Source organism: Anopheles ziemanni, chromosome X (assembly GCF_943734765.1).
Source record: "Anopheles ziemanni chromosome X, idAnoZiCoDA_A2_x.2, whole genome shotgun sequence".
Classification (NCBI taxonomy): Eukaryota; Metazoa; Arthropoda; class Insecta; order Diptera; family Culicidae; genus Anopheles; species Anopheles ziemanni.
The window spans coordinates 8,671,708-8,695,779 of NC_080707.1; the positions used below are offsets into that span (position 1 = coordinate 8,671,708).

Genomic DNA, 24,072 nt, shown 5'->3' on the forward strand with positions numbered 1-24,072 from the left:
CATAACGAGCTCCGGTTGGATAACGGATTCAGTGCGGTCCCGAGAGGACCTGCTCCGTCCCGGATGGGTCGGATTTTGTGATGCCTTCATCGATTGTTTCCTATGCCTTTGATAACCCCTTTCGTAGCCGACTCTTCCTCCTGCGTCCGCCGAGAGTCTCTGACTGTTTGTTTGTCTGACATCGTATCGTTTTCTCTCTCTCTCTCTCTCTCTCTCCCTCCCTCTCTATATCTTTCTCAGTCGCGAGACATATCGTAGGGGATGAAGAGTAGTAACCGTAACACTTTCCATTTCTTTATTCGAATTTTTCGATAGTGATGCCATTAGCATTAGGTGTCCGGTGTCTCTATGGACACCGCCTTGATCTGCTCCCCGGAAGTGGTACGCTTCCCGGGCGCCGACACTATCGATCAGTTTTCCACCGTACTTGGCCGGCCGCTTCAATTGCGCTGCGGTAGATCGGTCTGGAATGTAGGTGACAACGAGCGTGCCTAAGCTTTGTTTCTCTTATTAGAAAACTCCTGGCTTCACTCATTTCACCTCGTGGGTGCGTCTGTGTCTGACCCAAACGATACAGGTTTTTTTCCTGTCGTTTTGTTTTCTGGTGTTTCTGCGTTGTATTTGATTTGAATTTCTACCCATTTTTTCGCCAATAGCTTAAATGTCAAACAAATTCACCATCATCGTCATTTGGCGTCGGCGCTGTTTGTTTATTTCTTCGGTTTTTTCTTCCTCCTCCTTCGATTTCGTGTGTTTCGTTTACATTTTCACTTTCATCGCTGCGTTTTTCGTCATACTTCTCTCGCTATCGGGGCTTTTATCGAATTTTATTTTTATCGAAAGTTTGTCCGGCTGTTGTTCGCTGTCCGGCTTCCTGATTTCCCGGTGGAGGAATTTTTCACCCACAATCTGTCGCCGCATCTCGTAACCGCACGGCTGCTTGATTGATTTTATAGGCGACCGGTAATAAAGATATCAAAGGTTGGTATCGCCTGGATAAATTACCTGGACCCGTGCAATAGATAATCGCCTCGCCGAAAAAGGCTGGGAGTAGGTACTCCCCCTCGATTACCTTGTGTCATCGTAAGGCAAGCCGGCCAGGCATCGGCTGCAGCCAAACTGATGATTGAGCATAAACCAATAGACCCACAGCCTCTTCAGGACTTCGCTTCACACTTTGTGGAGTTTCGAGGGGGGCCAAAATGTCAAGAGCTATCCATTCCGCCGGTTGGAAAGTCAACTTAGCCAGCTGCGGCTTGCAACCTCAATTTTGGAGCTATCAATGTGGCAAGGACGAACAGGTTTGTCGGATGCCACTGACGTGTGCGTTCTGCCGTAACAACCTTGGTTAGAAATCGAGGGTGCCCAATTGCATGCCGATGTAACGCATGTAACGCCGACCTGGTTAACGTCATAACCACTGCGATATCGAGGATTGGAGGCAGGTTTCGTTTACGACTCCATGGGGCCCGTAATCTGCTTACGAAGATGTGTTTCTGGTGCAGAAGAGAAATGAAGAGGAAAACCAAACACGACAAAATTCCTCGACGCAGTGTTTCTCAACCTGTGTGTCCTACCGGAACGGGAGAGTGGCTCCAAACTTTAAGGCTACTTTACGCCTGACCACAACACGATAGTTTGATTGGTAGATATGTCGTTCAATGACTGCATAAGGAAGGAAATCGGAGAATCGGCGTAAGAATCTATAATGTTATATTAAATTTACAAAGGAACTACCCTGTACATGTGCAAATATTAAAACACTAAGTAACGATTGCAAATTGCACTTAACACCAACTGTCAAACGCTCATTTCACTCATGTGAAACCCAACTTAACACAAACGATTTGCGTTCACTCACATGAAACTCAACTCAACTCAAATGTATATCATTATTAGTTGTACAGATAAATTAATTTAGCTTATTTCTGCATAGTTTGTTTATCCACCTAACAATGTCGGTTGACAGTTAACGTTAATTTTTGGTGAATCGTATCTGCATATACTGAATTCAGCAACTGTCAGTCTACTGAAATGAATACGAATGAAAGTTGACGATGAATGAAAGTTAAAATGGCTTGGACATAAAAGTATAAAACGGTTTTGAATCCGAACTTTTATTGTAAATTGTTTATTGTAAATTGTAAATTTATGTTGGTACTAGCTAAACCACTTCTTTTAAAAGCAAAAATTGTAAAACAATAATATTCATTCAAACATTCAATGCTTAATATAAAACGATTTGTAATAAACCGCACATTTATTTTAGTATCTCAATTTTTGATCCAAAATGCATTAAAAATGATTGCCTGTGTAAATCTGGCAATATATTTCACTAATCTGGCATCGCATAGGCGTAAGAGTTGAAAATCTCTGCCACTTGGGTATCATAAACGGCATGATAGCATCATATAGCCAGAAGAAAAGAAGGAAGACAAACGTTGCGCGTGGTGTAAACTTAGCTAACCGATGCTTATGCAGCATGCGACGATAGCTGGCAATGGACGAGAAATTGGAGAAATGCCTGAGTCCAAGTGCGCTCACCCACTTGAAGAACATACTTCGCCGGAGCGTCATGATCGTTGAAAAGAAAATGAAAAGAAATCACTTGGATACCGACAGCATCGGCAGAGGTGTGTGTGTGTGTGTGGTTCCCGTGATGGTTAAGCCGCCCTCGGAGGTCCACCGGAGTTGGATGTTGGTGTCTACATCGTCTCTTCTTTGGCCGGCTGGAGTGGCAGACATATTTGGACCTCTCTTCCTCTGGAGGACTTATGCAATCGCTGGTTAATTGCTTCCATGGAAAAGTCCCTCACGGGCGCTCAAAGGCTTGCACAAAACTGAGGACGCGATGTTTATCAATGATACTCGTGGGGCGGGGACTCGACTCTCTGCGATGTTCGCACCTATGTTATAGCATTGAGTTCGAGTTCAGGGTTTTGCCAAGCGGAGTAATGCGATTCGGCCAAGTCCTGCCGAGCCGGGGCGAGAGAATTGCCATCATGGGACCCCACACCACACACAAACACACACACACACGTGCTCGAAGCGTGGAAACTCTTCACGCTGTAAAACTTGTACGCCGGACACCTTAAACCAGCCTCGAGTGCACCGTAATGTGCCTCATCAAAGTGAGTGCCTGTTGTTCTTTTCCTCCTGATGAGACGCATTCCAGACCCCTTCCCGGGGGCCCTGTTTGAACGACACCCAGCCATTATCTAACCGGCACCAGGGGGGGCATGGTACCGTGGAAAATCGTTCTCTCCTATAGGTTATAACCATCCGTGCGCCATCGTTTACGATCCGGCACCACGCTGATGACGAGGAAGATGATGCTGCTGATGACGATGATGAAAAGCTGACAGTCTTCGAAGACGGCTGCGAAAGGTCACACGCCAGCTCCATCGCCGGCGATGACCCTGCACCTCTGGACCCAAAAAAAAACTCCATTACGTAGCAGAAGAGCACACACCGGGCCGGACAAGCGCAAGGAACGAAGCGAGTATCCGACCCGACCCCGACGGCTGGCTGCCCTTGTGCCCGTCGCGGTTGAAATTGACATACATCGACCTCATCATGCGCGGCTTGCGGGCGCAAAACACCCTCATCCATCGTTAACGACACTTTCGCTTTTGCGCTCGATTTCAGGGAACCTCTTCAAACGTCGACGACATCTTCGATTTTATCATCGCATCGCGGCTTTCCAAATAATATCTCTGGCTCCACCGCACGGAGCCGATCTCTAGCAAACATAAACGGCCAACTCCGAAGGGGGTTTGCCCCGCGGGAGAAACTATTTCGCGCTCAAATAGCTTTGCCGCGCGCGCGCGCTTCAAACACCCCGCCGGTCGTTTGGTTTCCGGTCTATGAAATCCATACGGTTTCCATCCGGTTGCTTCCTGCTTGCCTACAAAAACTCGAACCCCTTCGGCAGTGTGTCGGTGCTTCTTCCTTTTCTGCTTCCGAGATCCGAAACAGTTAACCCCCACGAAATTCAAACGATTTTGATTATTAAATGTTTATCAATTTTTATCAAACACAGCACGCGTGTGAGAGGCCTTTGGTTTGGTTGCATATGGCTGGGGTTTCTACACATTTAGTCGAGCTGGCTGTCGCAACATATTCCCCCCGCTCAAGATTGCGAATTTCGTCGGACCGGTACGGAATAGAAAACCGCCGGCGACTGAAGGTTGGAAACCATGGCATGCCAAAAGTTTCTCTCCACGTAACCAGCGGTTGGGGTTGTAGTTTAGGAGGATGATTTGCCATGTCGATGATTGCTTGGATAACGCAGGATGATCGGTTCCCAATTACACTGTGACATTTACGGGTTCGTGTAAGCTTGATTGAGGTTCCCTTCAGCCGCATCGATGTCGATGAAACGACACAAGAAAACGTTTATTTGTTTGTTATCTCATTTCAGGCTAACGCCGTTGTTAAACAGGGCAAAGGCTTAGAAAAGGGATTCGTAGAGTACTACTTCTTCTGCTTTATAGTTGAGCACATCAAAGTCCCGAGTTAAAATGGAGCAATACATTTCGCAAGCACATGGAAGTAGATCTATGTGGAAACGAAACTCAAACTAAGTAATAACTAGATAAAAATTATAGTCTTGCAAATGAATAAGTAGATGACGAGGAGATGACGCTTCTAAAATGAAAGTAAAAGTATCTACAGGGAAACAAATGCATCTGGAAACATTTCAACAGAATGAAACTTGCTTCAAAAATATAAATCAGATAGTACAACCAACATGATAATTCATCTAGTAATTCTTTTTTTACTTAAAACATGAAAAATGAGTTTTGATTCGCCATACACCAAAGGCAAGGCGTTACCGACAGAGGCAAACTAAGCAGCTGTTTGGGGCCTCGAGCTTTCCACGCTCAACGCACTTTTTGTCCATAATTGAATCATTTATACTATTTTGCCAAAAAACATTGGTTGCTACGAACTTTTTGATTATATTTTTCAATTTTTTTATTATTTCAATTATTTTTATTATTTTTCCCAAAAAAAAAGCTAGTTTTATCAAATGCGTGATGAGTTTTTGGAATTACTTCCGAATAAAAGTAAATGTAGAATAGAAAAATGTGAAAATGATAATCTGCCACCGGTTACCGAACAAATTAAATTCATGTAAGGTTTAAATTTTAGAATAATAATTTATGAAAACAAAATATATGTTAATGCACTAAATTTTGGGTGTTAAAAATAGAACAAATCGTACGATGTTACGAAAACTTACATAAATGTACCACCACATGACGATTCGAACCAAAAGCTGCAGGGAAAGACAGGAAGAGGTTAAACTATATTCATTAATCTACCATACATTCACATGCTTCTAGACGTAGCATAAGGGATTATTTTCTAATTAAATAAATGTCATCCAACTAACCATAGAAGGAGACGCTTCAACTCACCTGTTGGGTCGTTTGTGCCAAAGAAGAAGTACGCATACTACGTGTTTATATTTTATTTTTCATTCAACAACGGATGGATGTTACGTATCATTTAGTAGCGTGGTTTATGTTACCGTTACATGTGCTTTTTATCACCTGTGTACCTATTTCGGGCGGATGGCATAAACCACCGCGCGAGTTCTCGCATGCATCGGCCGGTGTTAATCATTCCACTAATTTCGGCGCTAATGTGAACCCGTAATCGGTCGGTCACCAAAGAGACGCTCGCCGAATAATGGATAAATCAAGTTATGTCGCGCGGCAAGTCGGAAATGTAATAAAGCGAGACGCCGCAAGAGGAGCCTCACGCGGCTGTGAAATGAGGCAAAGTCCCCAAAACGAAGCCTATAGCCTGGTTGATGGATCGGGTGGGTATTGTGGGACCGGTTTTTCGGAATGAAACAGAAGCCTCTCTGTTTGTGTTGCTCCGAAACTAGACCACGGGCCACAGGCAAGAAGGAACCACCGGTGGCTACCGTCCTGTCGAGCGCTTATAGGAGAGTTTCTAAGGGGCGATTGCTGTGAGCCGAAGTTGCACCGGTTTTTGGACGCAGTGCCCGAATTTCGCCACCACACGAGACCACATTTCGTAAATCCGCTGAACGCACGAAGCAGGGGCTGAGTTCTGAGGTTTTAGCTGCGAGGCATTGACCGTACACTAGTGCAGGACTATCGCGGATAAGCTGACTCGATGAGGCTTTAAATGTCAACCGAATTAGTTAACGTAGCGTGCCGCAATGATCCTAGTTTCACTCGTCGATCAGGTTTTACCAGGTGTTTACGATGTTGGAGCTTTTGGAGCTTAAAGACAGTTGTAGGTCCGGTTCCCGGAAGCGTCATCTAGTGTTTCCGGACCTAGATATGGGGAGGACAGTTTGGCAACCCTTGCCCTAGCTGGTAAATGAAGTCATCAATAGCAGGTGCATCTTCTGATGTCCTCCACTTCGGAAACGATAGTCGCGGTAGCAACGCTGTTTACTCCCGGTCGAAGAGGCATCCGCCAGCTTCTCCCGCTCAACTTCTTGACCGATTGCCCAACAGACCGGTATGACAGTTAAACTAGGTAAAGCTCAAATTAAACATCCCAAAATCGGTATCTCGCTATGCGTCTCTGGATGCGCCATTAGTGTGCCTTTATTGTTGCGGCACATTGCGTAATATACACACACACACGCCTGGGTCACGTGTTTGTCAAACTCTCTCGCTTTTATCTCTCCCTCTCTCTCTCCTACCCGCCGCGACGAACCGTGTTTGTGCTAATTTCCCTATGGCTGGAGGGCCCCCCCATCTATATAGGATCGTCATCTCAGCTTGATTACAAATTCGAATCCTCTTGCACACAATTGTTTACGCGTGGCGTGAATGTCGCCAGTAGCTGTAGCTCGGCTAAGGAGGCCGTGCGTACCGGGTGACGTGCGGGTTTCGATCGCCGCCCGAGCTTAAGTGGGCTCATATGCATAATTTATGGTCTCGGGAGGCGCACCAGACTGGGCTGGCGACCGCGGGGTTCCCACCAGCACCAGGTTTACCTTTCGTTTCACCTATTTTCATCATCCATACATCCAGTTGGTGAACTTAACTTTCACGAAGGACGGTGCGTAACGGTGACAAGCAAGCAAGAAAATAAAACCTCTAATGGGTGATCATCTGTGACGTCCCTGAGGTGGGATGGTAGGCTACACACTTCACGTTCGGGGAGGGATGGTGAGGCATAGGCCGTAACGCAGGTTCCAGATGTCCTCGGGATCGGGGTCCTTAGGCAGACTTCCGGCTTGGCTTCCTTAGGCTGGGCAGTGTCGATTCGGCGATGCGACAGATGATGGGAACGTCGGCAGGCAGGGTACGGCTTGGACGCTTTGCCGCTTCCCGGATAAGGCGTCGACGGTAGCGCAACCAGGCTCGCTCACTCTGCAGCCGGCCGAACAGCTCGTCTCGCGTCGGCAGCTGCCAGTCCAGGTACATGCGTAGCCGCTGCCAGGTGTTGCCGATGTTCTGGCGCTTCAGGAACAGCCAGCAGCGCGGTATCAGCAGGCACTGCGTCCGGCAGCGGGCCACGATCGTGCGTTGCTGGTGACACTCGCCCAGACCGAACACGGCCCCACACCGGAACGTGCCGACGTCCAAGAAGTGATGGACGACACGCTGCTCAGGTGGTGGAGTCTGCCAAAAGTGGAGCCAATCAAAACAACTCTGATGCCAATCAGTCTCTTTAGTAGTTCTTAACCTATTTACCTCGACAAAGGCGACTGCTCGATCTGGATCGTATGGAGGTGCGGTGGTGTCAATGTCCGGGGTGGAAGAGTCTGCCGCTACCCTCGAGCGGAAGGTGTCGTGCCAGTGTAGTATCTGCTCGAGCTGCTCCGTAGGGGACTCAGACTTTACCTGACAGCTATCCTGAGGCGAGGGATCTGCACGTTCGAGCTCCAGGAGTCGACGTGGTTGGCCAGGCTCCCGCACCACCTGCAAACACTGCAGTATCATACACTGGCCGCTGAGGACGAGGTAGGCGAATGGCAGCGGTAGCTCCAATGGGATCGTCTGGTGCGGCGCATACTGAACCACCTGTGCCAGAACACTACACTCTCGTATCTAACGCACGATAGGAACGCATGTTTCAGTAATAATCTCCGCCTTGAGAATCACTCATATACAAAACGCACCTGCTCCTCGGTCCAATGGCGGAAGTACTCGAATTGCCTCAACGTTCTCCGCAGCTCGTCGTAGCTCAGGCGCATTGAGGTAACACCCACGGCCGGCTGATCGCTGTCCGGTTGGTCCATCGAAAGCTCCGATATCCGCTACTGATTGCACCAACTTCGCGCGTTACGTAGACCCGCGCTCGATGTGGACTGAAGTTCGAAACTGAAGTTCCGGTTCTGCCGAGCGTGGTTACTTCCAAACGCTCGCTTACTTCCAAGCCCTCCACGTCCGGGGGAGTTTGCGGTCGTCGTCCTGCTGGGTGCGGGCGGATAATGTGAGTTTGGAAAAGTTTCATGCAGCTCGAGGACGTACCCTTACCGACCGGTAAGGCACGGTGTACGTGGTATCAGTTTGCAAAAAAGAAAATCACAACAATGCATCAACTTCCTACGCCCGCACGGCTACACTGAAGTTCCGATTTTAGGCGACGCCTGCCTATCTGATTCTCCAACCGAGCTCGTAACAATGCTTCACACAGCTTATGACTCCTACCATCATGAAAGCGGCGTGCAGAAGTTCCCAGCGATTATCACAATGGGGAAAAGGTGGACAAAAATTACAGTTACATTCCCTTACAGTAAACAAACTAACTAAAACCGATAGATGTTTTTCCTTTTAGAATGCCGCCGAATATGTGAATTCGAAAATTTCTAGCAAACAAATTACAGCTCAGAAGAGTTATTTGAATTGGTAAAAACATGATTACTTAAGGAATAGAAAAGTTTTGTTTCTCGACATTGTTACAGACCTTTTACCAAACAGGATAATTGCAACGAAGGAGGATGAAAAATGACAAGGGATCATTTTATATGAGCAAGTAGACTGTATTGAAATTCCAAACAAATTGGTTTGTTTCAATCAAATGTCATTTTGTATCCTTAGTAATACACATAAGCCATTTGATTATATTAAGACTTTTGATAATTTCAAGTTTTCAAGCATAGAAGGAATAGCTTGGGGCATGTTACAACATAATAGTAGGTAACCTAACTTTAGGTATAAAAGTACATTAACATTTTGATAAATAACTTATTTAGTGAAGCCAAACACTTCTACTACAATTGCAATCTTCTCGTTGCATATGTTTTGTTAAGTGGAACAAAACATCGAGAAAAAACCGCCGATTCTCACCTAATCTCTTTATGACCACTTGTTCCACACCAGCTTCCCACTGTGCGATTGAAGGAACTAAACTGCGCCCAAAGTTGGTACTGACTGTATTTCACCAATTTTTGCCTGCCATCCTCACATCAGCAAATATTGTGGTACCTTACCAAAACACACACACACACACATGCATGGCGCAGAGTTGTGATTCTGTTCTCTTTTTCTGTGCTCAATTCCTTTTTCCTTCTTCCTGCCTTCGACAAGTCGGCAGCCGTAAACTTAACCTAAGTGCTGTTAGATTGAACTTTTGAGCTAGCCGTGCGGCGGTGGAAAGGTCCTAGTCTCGCGGGGTGCGGGCTTGAGAGCCGTAGGTTCGGTGTAACTCCACATCAAACCCTTCCCCCCTCCCGCTCAATCGTCAGTCGTGATTAACTTGGCCTTGCCGACAGCTCTATCTAGCTGCAACTTCTAGTCGGAAAATTCGCCTCAAACGCTTTCGGGTGTATGTCGGGGTTTTTCGGTGGGTCCCCAATATATTAATCAGCTCCAGCATGATGGACGATTTTTCCGCGGCTCTGTGGAAATGGAAACGTATTACTGCGATTAATACACGCGTCGGAGATGTGGAGAGGGAGCGGCCCTAGCGGGTTTCGAATTCAGAGTTCGCCGAGACGTGGGTAAGCGTCTTCCCGATCGTGAAATGTCGGGTCAACCCCTCCTATTGGAACGGTGCGCCCGGCAGTGGTTTCCAATAATAATGGTATTAATAACCCTAATGGGCGCTTGATGGAGGTCTGATAAGCGAAAGCGGAACAATTCGGGTTTGTGGTAACATCTGCGGAATTGCAGACCGGGAAGCGCAGGCGGGAGGGACGCGCAAACTTTGGCACACCGTCACTAGTTAGCGGGAGGATGGGTGGGGGGGGTGGGGCTTTTCCTCGTCTGGTCGTGTGTTCGAATGGACTCTCGACACGCAAAGCGCAGTAGTCGAAGTTTCCATCCGCTCCGCAGCATGCATTCTTTTCGCCGCAAAACAAACCATAACCTCACATCGGTACGGTTCCGAAGGAAAAATGGTGACAGGGTGTGAGGGAGGGAAGGTTTTTAAATGTCCCAAAAAACTTGCCGTTATGAAACATAACAAACAGCGGGGACAGCTGAGCGAAAAGGAAATGGGAAGGCCGCGTGCGTTCTGGCTGTAAATTAAACATAGTTTTGATTTGATTTTCCGGAGCTTTCCCTCTTTTCCACAGCATTAAACGTTTCGTTGAACGTCATCATCAACATTTAATTCAGCTTTCCATTCCCCCCCTCCGGGTTACAAAAGTACAGCCATTTCCCACTGGTGGAAAACTGCGGATTGATTCTACAACTCTTTTCGATTCCGCTCTTCTTTGGCCAAACAAACCCAACAAAAAAGTAAAGCTAAGACAAAGTCATTTCCCACGAGAGTCCTCCGTCACCAACGCCAGGACTCCAAAAAGGCTCCAAATTGCCGCTGGGAGAAAAGCTTCCGCTCGCAAAAGCTCCGACCGTGACTTCCAAATGTCCTTTCAATGAAATATTTCAACCTTCTACCGTATTCGGGCGAAACATTTCCGTAAGCTCTGTCGCTTTCCTTTATCGAAGCTTTCCTGAAGAGCAGTGCACAGTGGGCAGCCTGGATGTAGTTGGCGGAATTAAGATTAATGTTCAACTTTTTCCAATGCATTTCCAAGGTATATTCCGATATTCCACACAAGAAGAAAAATGATTCCCACAACGAAGAAGTATGTTATATTTTGCATTACGTTCACACAATTAGAGTTTAGTGATTCGTATTTTGATCCATGAATTGAATTAAATGTTTTCTCAACAACTGAAGTCATGATTCTTTGGCAAATCTTATAGATTCGTGAATATTTGAAGATTCATTAAGGTCTAGAGATCTAAAATACTAAATAAATCAAGTTGAATACAATTTCAAAGGAAGATTAAACACGTTCTACAAATGCAACGGTTGTTGAGAAGACTAAACAGTAATTAAAGAGAAAGGAGTATCCCTAGAATTCAGATGTGTGGAACGGTCTAAAACTACAATATGAGAATCCTTCTCAATAAATCTGCTTATGAGAGAAAAATGACTCTGGTTTAAATTTAGAGATAAATATAATGTTATGTAAAATGTGTAACACATTGCAATGTGAACTCACTTTGGGATTATAAATATGGAATGATCTGTCTGGGTATGTCAACATTACTAAACACTGCTATCGGCTACAACATTCTAACAATACAATAAATTTATCATCACTTCGACTACTTTATAATTTTGCGATGGAGACGCCTAGTATCTTTGAGCCTAAAGTTCAAAGAACACTAACTCTTAATAACACGATTTTAGTATAGCAAGCTGTAATGAACCGTCTAAATATTAACTTGAATGTATAATAAGTTCGAGCAGATAAATTACATCACCGTTTGATTCAACTTTCACATTTTCACACGATTTTTCTTTCAGTTTTTTACTTGAAGCCATGACAAACGCATGGTTCTAGGAGATGGTGGGGCTCAGAAGTTCCATATTGATGCTAGAATTATATCCCTACAGGTAACACGACTACGTTCAGCGAGGATACTGCTCAGTGAAATGGGAAACCTTCATTCATACAGATTTATCTATATAACAATACCCTTTTGGTGTCAAAATCCGGTGCTAGATGAGAAAGGAAAATGGCCTACCGAATGCTCTCTTATTTTTTTCTGATATGTTACATAGTAACCCTCCCATTATACTCTTATTCGACGAGAACTTTAAGTGTCATTTTTGCCCAGTCTTTTTAGCTGTCAAAAATGGAATCAGGTATGCTCCGATTTTGAGGAAAGAATGTTGTTGTCAAACGCGATTTGACAGTATAAGTTGGGGCAGAAATGACAGTTAAAGTCCTCATCTAATAAGGGTAATTTTATCTGACAGTTAATATCCAAACACGAAAAATCATTTTCTTAAATTGTTTTCCCGGCAATCGCCTACTGTGCAGTGTAGCTTTTAGAAGTAGGCATTAGAAGATTCGTTATTTTTAAACATCAAACTCATAGAACCAACTTCGCTGTACAGCTATCGCATCACTAGGAGGTTTTATTATCTAAGAGCACCCGTCTGATTAATCTAAAAACATTGTGAAATAAATAAATTTATAAAATACTCTTAATTGGACTAGCTATAGTCCATCATGCCCTTGATCAGCTCGAAGGTGTCCCGGCCGGTGCTGATGATGTTGGACGGCGGAAAGAGGAACCCGTGCGTGCCCGTATCGGGAAGGCGCAGGGTGTAGCTGTACCGGATGCCGGCCGCGTATCGTGCGTATCCCGTCGCCGTTCCACCCCGCTCGGGACCACGGTTCGCTGAGCCTGGCCGCTCGAGAGTGTACGGTAGCTCACCGCCGGCTCCACGCATCGCCTCCAGCCCGACGGCTGCCATCTCGTGCACATCCCCGAACGCGTAGGCCCCGTGGCGCGTGGAGGAGTCGTCGCCGTCGCTCGGGTAGCTGAGCGTTTGACCGTACGCCTGCAGGGACAGGAATATCCTCACGTTCCGGGCGCGACCCGTCAGCAGAAGGTCACGGACGGCGCGCGTTTCCGGCTCGGAGAAGGCAGTCGGTCCGGCGTAGTTGGCGCTGCATTCACTGCGCGACGACTCGGCTGTGTCCTGCCAGCGATGCGCCCAGTTGTGATCCAGGTCCACGCCGTAGCAGGTCTCCGGCGCACGGTCCTGAGACGTCGTCGTCTGCGCATTACTCCACCAGCTGAGCCTAATGGGCGAGTCGGAGAAGAAAGGTACTACTGATGAGCGTACTGAGTACGAATGAATGAGTACGTCGACTCTTAGCATTGGAATGATAGACTTGACCCTCAAAGGATAGGTTTTGTTTCTATTTTTCATAGTCGTCACAGAGATTACAACCTCAAAGAGCGCTCCGAATCCCAAGAGTGACTAAATGAGTTACCAGTCGCCACAGAGTTTGGAATCCAAAGTAATGGCGATTATGAGGAAGTACCAAGAAGGAGAAGAGGCTGAAGAAACGCATAGAATTTTGAGCAATTACATTAGGCCTCTCATTAGCCCAGACTAGAATCCTTTGGTTTACACAATATGGGCATATGTTCAGGTTAAGGCCTTCAAGTACTTATGGCCTGAAAGCTTCAATTGTCGAGGCATGGAACTCGATAACTGACTTATACATTGAGAAGGTATCCTCTCGATTCTGATTTGATCGGGAGAAATGGAAGACCTATTGAGTGATGCACACAAAGACCCGGTGCTTGAGTACTGATACCTACGCGCTCGTCAGCAGGGTCTGCCCGAAGCCTGGCTGAGGGCGATGGTCCGGACGTGAGCGGCTCTTGGACCACATCCGATCGTGCTCGTGACTGTACTCGTATCCGTCGGGGTTGGCCACCGGAAGCACGTACCAATCGTACGCTCGAATCGTCTCCTGCTCCGCCGTGGAGTTGGACGGTTCCAGTAGGCGCTGCAAGAACCAAGTAGCTACAGCCGGCCCAATCCACTGATGGCCGTGAGCGCCAGCCTGGATGAAGACCGCTGGTCGACGCTTTTTGGTCGCACTGCGTGACGAGCGCCTGGCAGGCGGTGGGAACGAAACCCGAACCACCGTTAGAGGTCGACCCTCGTAGGAGCGCCCGATGTGGAGCAGACGCACCTGCTGCGAATGGCGCCGTCCCAAGTAGTCCAGATACTTGACAATGTCGGCGTATCGATGATAACGGAACCAGGTCATCGGGTGACCATGGAGTACCTCGTTTTCGATCTGTTCGCGACGCGTCATGCGTGGGTTCTCGTACGCGATCGCCCTGCCGAGGTCGCGTATCGTCGGCTCGTACTGCACGCCGTCCTCCAGCAGGTAGTCGTGGAAGTTCTCGGCGACGGCTCCCGGTGGCACGAGCACGTCCGTGGGTTCGTAGAGCGAAGGTCCACTCCACCACTGCAGCTGAAGCCCCTCGGGGGACCGCTGGAAGTCGACGAGCCGCTGGAGATGCTCACTGCCCTGCACGGAAACGCGCCACAGCTGATAGCCGGCGTAGGACTTCTTGCGCTTTGGCTTCGGCGTTGATGGCGGCGTGGGACGTGCATGCACGAGGTACTGCGCCAAAGCCGCAACGAGTTGTTCCGCCTGAGGCGCCTTCGGAGGTTTCGGGCGTGGCTTCGGAGTCTTGGTGGGTGTCGGTGAGCCTGCGAAGAACTGTGACAACCAGTTCGACCCAGCGACAGGTGCACTGGCTGTACTTGTTTCCACCTCAGGTGGCCGAGTTGGTGCTGCTGGAGTTACTGGTACCTCGGTGGCGAGGATCGCTTCCTGCACCAGATTCTCTGCATCGTCGTGCGTCCAAGGGTTGAAGAAATCCCAAGGCATCATCAAATCGAACCAGCTCGAACTGGTCCCGACGCTTGTCGGACTCTCGGGAGTAGGAGGAACCGGTGCTTCCAGCACGGTTAGCTCCTCCTGCACCGGCACCTCGACGGGATCGTCGCCGATCTCGTTGAACAGATACGACGGCGGTAGGTTTAGCCAAGATGGAGGACTTCGCTCGGGAGACGTCACATCCGGGTCACGCTCAATCTGCGTCGCCGGACCATCGGCCCCGTTCGAGGTGCTGCGTGTTGGTCGTCGATTAGTGTCAAGTACCCGCGGGGTCGTACTACGCCCACCGCTCTCATCGTAGTCGTCATACTCCTCGGGGGTGCCGCGTGCCGCTCCACCGAACCCTAGCGAACGTACAAAGCGCCCGAAGGTGGAGAACAGTCCGCCGAAAAATCCTTCCGCGGCATCATCGGGAGCCTCTCCGGATTCGTAGTCATCGTCATCCTCTTCATCATCGTCTCCGGAAGGTTCGTCTCGATCGTCGTACTCGCCCTCCTCGTCCGACGAGCCATCGTCTTCGTCGCTATACTCAGCCGTGTCCTCGTAGCTGGCCGCAGGTCGCTTCTTACGGCGGCGCTTCTTTACCCGCTTGATACGCACCGGCTGCCCAGCCTGTGCCCCACCTTCATCGTCGTCATCATAGTCCTTATCGTTCACCAGTATCCCTTGGCCACCGGGACGACCCAACTCTTCACTGTCACCATCCTTGCTCTGGTCATCGTCATCTTCATCATCATCCTCCTCTTCGTCGTCCTCGCTAAATCCATCAAACCCACCGAAGTAGTCCTCCTCCGACTCTTCCTCGCTGCTGTCTTCGTCATTTTCGTCGCTTGAGCTTGAGGGTTTACGCACCGGCACGGTAGGTGGAGTTGCCGCCGTGTACTCACTCGTCACCTGGATATTCGTGGTCATCTTGTTTTTGTTGCCTTCGCTAACAATCGTCGGTAGTCCGGAGATAGTCACACGGTCCGGTGTGAAGCGCTTAGAGCTCTCCGACGAACTTTCGGTTGTGGTCGTTTCCCATGAGCTGGTACTACGAATGTCGGAGTCGAGCTCCGTACTTCCTCCTATTCTTGTCAAAATGTCCGATATTGCTGACGTGATGTTGCGTGTGTTGCGCTTTACCTTCGTGCTACCTGCGGTTAGGGAACGGAGTTGGTCCTGTGGATCTGCCTTGCTGACTCCAGCAGCCCCAGCCTCCTTCGAATCCGGCACGTACTCCGTGCTCGTCAGGGCGTTCTCCATGAAGTTGTACACCGACTCAAGCATCCCACCGATCCTGTTGATCACTGGTGGGTCGACGTAGACGGTCGTTTTCTTGCGCTTACCGGTGCTGGACGAAGTAATCGGGCGTGAGGTAGTCATCACCGTTGTCGGTCGCTGAGTGGTCAGTCGGCGCGTCTTCAGTTTGCGTGTCGTTGTCGGAGGCATCGTGGTTGTTGCCACCAGCTGGCTTCGCTGCTTCGGAACCAGCGTGCAGCTGAACGAGTAGTAGCGACTCAGCAGAGCCAACGTTTCTGGTGATAGCTCGTCCTTCCCACCGGAACTCACCTGAACTGGAGGGGGTGCAAGGGTAGGTTTTGGTTTCGGTCGCTTCTTGAATCGCTTGCTCGGTCTTAAGGTTGGAGCGCGCGTGCTCGTACTCGGAAGCAAAACAGGCAGCTGGACGCGTTGGTAATCCCCAATGTACACCGGGCTAGAGTTGTTGAGTGTGTTCTTGATTGACGACTGCTCGTCGTCGGAGTGCCAGTTGAAGCCCAGCGACGGAGCGCCAACACGGAGCGACGACGGGAAGTGTGTTTTATTCCTACCCCACAGTAGGTCGATGTAGCTACTTGGATTGGCTCCCACGAGATACTGATAGTAGTGCTGAGCGTTGGTGAAGTTGTCCTTCGTCAGGAGTTCGTTCTTTCCCACTGATGACGACGGTGGTTGATTGATGCTGGGCGAGGGTCGTGCCGGGTGAAGCAGCTTGATGCGGTCCGCTTCGAACTTGTCAATCTTCTGATTATTCACGTATATTCCACTAACCGCGAGCGCTCCGTCTGGCCCTAGGAACACGCCCAAGAACATGGCCAGGACGAGACGATCACCCCAGCCCATGTTGGAATCACTGAACTACCACCTGGCGACTGCACTGAACGAAGGAAGAACGGCTACTGAACTTGGTGACAACGTCAACCTTCCTGTGGCAAGATGTGCCAGGTAACCTCGTGTGTGATCTGAACTGTGGCGCTCCACTGGCCTAAAAGTTTCCACCGGCAGTCGGTATCATGCGCTACCGTCAGGTGCACTTAACCTTGCACTCGCACTGAAGGCGACATGCTCCAGTTGGCCACACCGTCTTCTGCTCCATTCTTTCGCCGAGTCGGGTCTTTCTTGCACAAGCCTCATTACTGCACTCTACACCGAGCCGCACAATTTCCGAGCCATCTTCTCCACTCCCGGAGCCATTGCCTAACGATCCGGAAAGAGTGAGCGCTTGGCTGGATCCAATCAGAACTGGGCCTGGGTTCGGCTGAATGTCACCGGAACGCCACCCGAAGCGATCATAATCAGGGTGCAAGTAAAAGTACTACCACCGAAGCGTAACAGTCACCAAGTCCGTAGAGAACTCTCGAGAGCCATTTTCCGCGCGGACGAAAGCAAACAAACAAACGCCGGGTGGGAGTGAAAGTTAAACAAATTTCCCTCCCCCCCGAACGATGATTTGTGACAATGATATGCAAACAATGATAGCTGATCCGATCCGGCTAAATAGTGGTACCGCAGGTAATGCGGCTATGCGTGATGCGTTACGGCTCCATTGCAGTTTTTCATTGCTCCAAATTATCGTTTGAATAGAAGCGGGTTGTGTTCTCTTTGCTTTTCTTGGTGCAAACACTGATAATAATGGAAATTTAATTAGCGTTGGGAATGGAATAAACGTTCCTCCGATCAAAGCATCCGATTTTTTTTAATGTAGGGGAAAGTGGGATAATATGCACTATATTTGGTTACCAGTGGTTATACTGTACATTTAATTTGAAATACTTAGGAATAGTTTGCATAATTTGAATACTTTAGATTTGTTTTAAATTGTCTAACTCACCCATTTCAGAGAATCAGACATAGAGCCTCAGACACAGACAATATATGTGGTGGTTGAAAAAACCGTAAGGTGAAAAAAATAGTATAACATTTTCCAATGTTTTGTAACTATACATGCTTTAAAACTGAAAAATCTTCATAAATGGCTCTGATAGTTATAAATAGGGTGGGACTAACCCAATCAGTTCTGGTTATTTAGAAGAGTATTCTTAAAAATGACAGTTTCTGTAGCAATTTGACAGTTTTAATGTCATTTTGGTACTGCTCGGTTATGGAATATTTGGAGTATTGTCCTGCAATTGACTGTGAGAAATGTTTGCTTTTCGCTTAAGGAAGGTGCATATTGCCTCAATTTACCCTAAGTGGATTCCTCCGGTTCCCGGCTTCAAAATCAGGGTTTTGCGATCAGCTAAGGCATTTTAATTCATCCGTTTTTTTTCTCGATTTGCCATTTACGCCGGGGATTTCTCTTTATGTTTCTAAGACGTGGTATTCATACAAGTTATTGGTGATTTCCCAACTAGTTGGCGCCTAGCTCGTGACCCTCTGCGTTGCTAGCAAGAAAAACAACAATAAATCGCAGCCCCGCACCCAGCCCCTCCACCGCTTCAGCAATCTGGGAAAATCTGAGTAGGCGCACGTGTTGTGACATCGTTGGGGTGGTTGACTGGGGCATTGGTTTCATAACCTCATCCCAAAGTCAGGGTCACTGAGCGCGATGGCGGGATGCTCCTAGCCACTAGCACAATCTTCCCACATTGTGCGCCGGCCCATTGGTATGGTTTTTCGCACACACTCCCCCCCTCCCCCCTCTTGGTTGGGTCCCACGAGCAGCGGCCGGCACGAGTGTCGCGGACCATTTCACGTGTGTTTACGCAAACACGGCGCGGTGAAATGTGTGACAATGTGCCAAGAACGTGTGTCCACTACCACTACGTGCACCGAAGCCGCTGGGTCGCCGAACATAAGCCGCCATTACGCATACTGTTGCGGGCGCGCCAGCAGACGTGCGCCAGAGATACCGACTCCTGGCTCAGCCGCGTCAGTCATCGGTGGAACCGTGGACCGTGTGGAGAACGGGTTGCTGTGCCCGCCATCTTGGTGTACGATCCGTATCGTTGGAGTCTCGGCGGAGATAAAAAAAGTCACCTATTCAGGAATCCAGGGGCTTCGGAGAGAGAGAGACTAGCATCGCTGGCGGGAACGCAGATAGTTTGATGACACAGTGAACCAACAAAGGCAATCAGCAGATCCAGGTCAGCTTCAAACAATCGCGCTTGGCAGACAACGCTCAACCTCAGGTGCGGCGGTGGAGTATTCCAGCGAGAGCAAACCGGTTTCGACAACTTTCCCTGCCCGTGTGGCGGTTGTGTGCGTTTCGAGCATCTGTGCGCCTATAAATACTGCCGTGTGGCGCCTGCAAACAACTGATCGGCGTCGCTTGCCAGTTAGTTCCCGTTCTGTTTTGATCGCGATTTTCGTCGTCAGCGTTAGAGAGAGAGAGAGAGAGAGGGTAGCAAAACTCAGTCATGGGAAAGACTATGAATCCGGAAGCTGAGGAACCAGTCTGCGGGCAGGGTGATGCTATCCAGCTGCAGGAGTCGAATGGTTTGGCAGGATTCGTTAACGTCTCGTTCGATGCCGACAGTGTGCCGGATCAGCTGACGGTGAAGTCGGCCGAGCACGAACGATCCGAAGCAGCTCCGCAAGGAGGTGGAGGCCATGGGCTACAGGCAGATCATCCTACATCGTAAGTATATGACCCAGTACCCATTCTTCATGTTATCGACCACGTGCTTCAGCTAATCTTGAATGCTGCACGCATATCACCTACCACCAAGCGGTCGACAGGTGTCGTAGAATGATGAATTTCCACCAGACTTAAGCAGGAGAGTGCTTCCCATCCGGTGCCGGATTTTGTTTATCAGCTCTCGCAGACGCGTCCTCCGAGCATGCGTACCGTGCGTGTGAGAGGCGAACCCCGTGGGGTTTTGCTTTCTCAAATTGTCGCGCACCGCCGATACCTCACCCGGACCGCCGGCCTGATAATGCTCGGGAAGTTCTTCCGACACGCCGTATGGGAGTTTGCAAACACGCGAACCGGACCTTCCCGCTTCTTCGGAAACTATTAATATGCATGGCCCCCAACGTGTGTGTCCGTGGGAAATACAAAGTCACGGCAGAGTGTGTTGTACCACACACACACGCAGCGAGGGATTGGTAACGCTATGGTGCCGAAAATAACAACACTTCGCCGGTGTTTAAATCGTGCAATCGTGTGAAGAATGCCAATGTACATCCCACATGCATAAAAATTTAATTCATAAATTAAAGCTGTCCCACCGAGACCGGTTCTCAAGCAATTCGAGCTGACAATGCTGCTGCTAGCAAGTCAGACGTGGTATCTCCGGAGCTGGGATGCATCTGAAGGAGTCTTCTAGTCTTCATTGATTGATACTGGATGAAACTCGAAAGGTAGTCGCTTCCGGTTTACATTCATGTTTACATCCAAGCTATAATGAATGTAATTTGACGTTAAACGATGACACTGCAAGGGTGAAGTCATTTCTTGGCACCCAAAAGAGATATTAAAATCTCTACAGAATCTAGAAAAACATAAGAATACATCTCATTTATCGCTTCATCGTTCATAGAAAAGAATAACATCAAATAATTCGACCGTATTAGTACCATCCAAAACAGATGTAGTACCGTGTACTAAAATGCAGAGTAGTGTTTACTCATACTGACGCTTTTCTTCGACAGGTACCTGGAGACGATCATGCACATCTTCAAGGGAAACGTGGGACCGGGCCTGTACGCGATGGGTGACGCCTTCAGAAACGGTGGACTACTGCTCAGTCCCATCCTGACCATCTTCCTCGGCGTGATTTCGGTGCACAGCGAGCATATACTGGTACTGTGAGGATAGGCCGCTCCCCTAACGGATGTCTTAACCGTCAGGTCTTCTCCAAATTCCCCAGATAAACTGCGCCGGAAAGATGCAACGCCAGCTGAAGCTCGCCGCTATGCCGGACTTTGCCGAAACGGTTGGACTCTGCTTCGCCCACGGCCACGAGCCATTGCGCCGTTGGTCCCGGACGCTCCATGCCGCCGTCAATTTCTTTATATGCGTGACGCAGCTCGGTCTGTGCTGCGTGTACTTTGTATTTATCAGCTCTAACATGAAGCAAGTGAGGTATCCCTACGCTACGCCACGTTGCAAGCCATCCTGTCACTGATCGGCCATGTCCCTTTCGTCCATACGCTTAGATCTACGACTACTACGGTGTTGTCTTTGATGTACACTGGCACATGCTGATCATCCTGCTGCCGACGATGCTGCCTGCGCTTATCACCAACCTAAAGTATCTCGCCTGGTGCATGACGATCGGCAACAGCTGCATGGTGCTCGGCATCGGCATCACCTACTACTACGCGGTACAGGACCTGCCGCCGCTCGTTGGCTCGCGTCCCCTCGTGGGCAGCTGGCGCACCCTACCGCTCTACTTTGGCACCGCCATCTTCGCCTTCGAGGGAATCGCCCTGGTGCTGCCGCTCAAGAACGCCATGCAACGTCCGCGCGATTTCTCACGCCCTCTCGGTGTGCTCAACCTGGGCATGACCGTGGTGACGTTGCTCTTCACCACCACCGGTTTCTTGGGCTACCTCAAGTGGGGCGATACGGTGCAGGGTAGCCTCACGCTTAACCTCCCCGAGGGTGACCTGTATGAGATCCGGCCTACGGTTTTCCCATTCCTCCAACATTCACCAAGATCCCCGTTTCTCTTCCTACAGGCTAGCGCAAGCTGTCAAGGTGATGATCTCCACCGGCATCCTGTTCGGGTACGCGCTGCAGTTCTTCATCGCCATCCAGATCATGCTTCCGGCCATCCGGAGGCGGTTCGATCCTGAACAGCGGCATCCAGTCCGGCTGGAGCTTCTATTCCGCGTGGTCATGGTACTCCTCACCTGTACGGAATCGCTCCCCCATTGCACCGTGTCACAGTCACACTCATCCTCCGCCCTTCACTTCCATTGCAGTTTTAATTGCGGAAGGTGTCCCCAACCTCGGTGCGTTCATCTCGCTCATCGGGGCGCTCTGTTCGACCGCACTGGCACTCATCTTTCCGCCGGTGATCGAGCTGACGCTGCTGGCCGCCCCTGGCGGACGGCTGCCGGGGGTCGTGTGGGCCAAGAACGGGCTTATCCTGCTCATCGCCAGCATCGGTGTCGTCACGGGGACGTACGAGAGCATGCTGGCACTTATCAAAAGCTTCTAACCCCATCGACGGACGTACCGGATGTGGAATCGATTTGTAATCGCCAACTTCGCCCCCTACAGTTTTCGTATTACAAAGTGGTTGTGTTATGCTTGATTCTTTGGCCAAGGTTGATTTCCTTGACCCAAGCAATGTGTCTGTTTCGCACTGTAAGATGTCTTTTTGTTAGCATTTAGTTAGTTAGTTTTTCATTATTTGATGATTATCTAAACATCCCCTCAGTCAGCGATAACTTTTTCTTTCAAGTAAAATTTCGTTGAAACTTCAAAATTATATATTTATAATGCTCTTAGCTCGATTTTTTCAACCCCACATTCTGTACTGTTTCTTGTTATTACTCTATCACTTTTTTATTAAATTTCTTTGGTTCATTATTATTGACGCAATTACATTAAAGTCAATAGGCAGAGTAAATATTGTTTTAATTGTTTATTTTGTATTATAATCAATCTGTTATAGCATCATTCTAATTGTTTGTATTAGGTAACATTTGCATGTATTTTAAACGACCAGAACATGTACAGAGTCACAAAACCATTATGAACGCTAAAAGAATTGCAACTGTGTCAATTACTTAAGCCGATAATATGTGATATGAACATTAATCGATTTGTATGTTTCCACCGTGTCAAGGCAACTGCTTACTTCACAAATTTCGCGTCAATACATCTTTAGCCCACTAGAGTTTAATCAAATTCAATCAATTCAAAGTTAAGTAACCCGGGTTGTTAAGAGCTAAGCAGCTGAGCTTAAATGCTAGTCTTAAGTGCAGAAAACTTATGACAATAGACGTTAACTGAAAGCGGCAATCGACTTTAACAGTTTAAAAATCATCAACACAAACATTCGTGCTCTAGAAGATCAAAATTGAGGAAGTATTTAAAACATGATCAGATTTTCATTTAAAGCGATAATTAAGGACAGTTTATTACTTTTCAAGCAGACATTTCAACTGTCCGACATGTTAAAAATTGATTCACGTGGTGGGGAAAACAATGGTTTTGGTGAATTGAGTCTAAATAAACAAAAATCAATGATATTCATACCTTTATTTCCCGTTTTTTACATGAACTGAACGAAAGAAGGCTGCAAGATTTATTAAAAATTATAATATTAATTTTCAGTTTTCATTTCCATATTAATTTTTAGATTATGAATTTTAGTGTTAAAAACCTCTGAATTCAAACTGTCTTAAAAGGGTTCTTTTGTTGAATGGATAGTTTCCTCACAGGGTTGTCATCTTGATTCTACTTATTTTCTAGACTTGTTACATTAGTAATATTATTGAGCTGATTTTTATGTCAGAAAACTAATTTAAAAACGCCTTGTGAGATAGCGTAAGAATTTTGTTAGTTTGTTGTCCAAACAAGTGAGAGATGGAATCTGCTTCTTAAATTTTTCGTTTATCCTACCAGCATATAACCAATTTGATCTAAGAATATGTTATGTTTTATTTTATTCTTAATCCGGTGGCTCCGGACGTTTACTTGTCCCTCTTCAAACTTAAGGTACAAAAAGTGCGGCTTTCTAGATCTCTCTCATCAAGCTAAGGTGCATTTACTTTGGAAAGTAATGTTCTTGATTAGTTTTCTTAATTTCACATTTCTAGGATCTAAATGGATCTCAGATCTAAGATCTTGTTTATATCCTGGTCTATTTTATTGTTTCAATCTGAATTGATGTGCCACCTATTGCATAACTTTCAGGCGCAAACGTGGAAAAAATGGTGACGATTGGGGGAGTAGGGAGCCTCAATTGGGTTTTTACCAAATGCTCTATATTTCAATGAATGTTAACAGACATTCTGCCTCACCATCTAAACCATTTTGCCCCACGAACAAATTCCTTTCAATAATCTTCGTTGTAATAATAATCTGAGAGTTTCAATGTCGATTCATTAGTTTCTATTAGCAGAAGAGAGTATAGAGAATCGATATGTGAAGATTTAGATTATTTTCCTTGAATGGATTGCGAGTTATAAAAGTTTTCCATTCAAGCGGGGCATAA

At 47.8% G+C, this 24,072-nt stretch overlaps 3 protein-coding genes across 3 annotated transcripts; 1 reads left to right on the forward strand and 2 right to left on the reverse strand.

Moving 5' to 3' along the window:
• Positions 1-7,220: 7,220 nt before the first annotated feature.
• LOC131290983 (uncharacterized) lies at positions 7,221-8,245 on the reverse strand. Its single transcript, XM_058320175.1, has 3 exons — positions 8,126-8,245; positions 7,698-8,054; positions 7,221-7,625 (listed from the first exon to the last, which is right to left on the reverse strand). The coding sequence occupies exons 1-3, from the start codon at positions 8,243-8,245 to the stop codon at positions 7,221-7,223; spliced, it is 882 nt and encodes a 293-aa protein (XP_058176158.1).
• A 4,223-nt stretch (positions 8,246-12,468) lies between these two features.
• Positions 12,469-16,795, reverse strand: LOC131290984 (uncharacterized). Its single transcript, XM_058320176.1, has 2 exons — positions 13,593-16,795; positions 12,469-13,063 (listed from the first exon to the last, which is right to left on the reverse strand). The coding sequence occupies exons 1-2, from the start codon at positions 16,793-16,795 to the stop codon at positions 12,469-12,471; spliced, it is 3,798 nt and encodes a 1,265-aa protein (XP_058176159.1).
• A 2,528-nt stretch (positions 16,796-19,323) lies between these two features.
• Positions 19,324-22,065, forward strand: LOC131290985 (proton-coupled amino acid transporter 1-like). Its single transcript, XM_058320177.1, has 6 exons — positions 19,324-19,532; positions 20,549-20,699; positions 20,767-20,976; positions 21,056-21,510; positions 21,581-21,756; positions 21,827-22,065. Exons 1-6 carry the CDS (start codon positions 19,324-19,326, stop codon positions 22,063-22,065), a joined length of 1,440 nt encoding a protein of 479 aa, XP_058176160.1.
• The last annotated feature ends 2,007 nt before the right edge of the window (positions 22,066-24,072 follow it).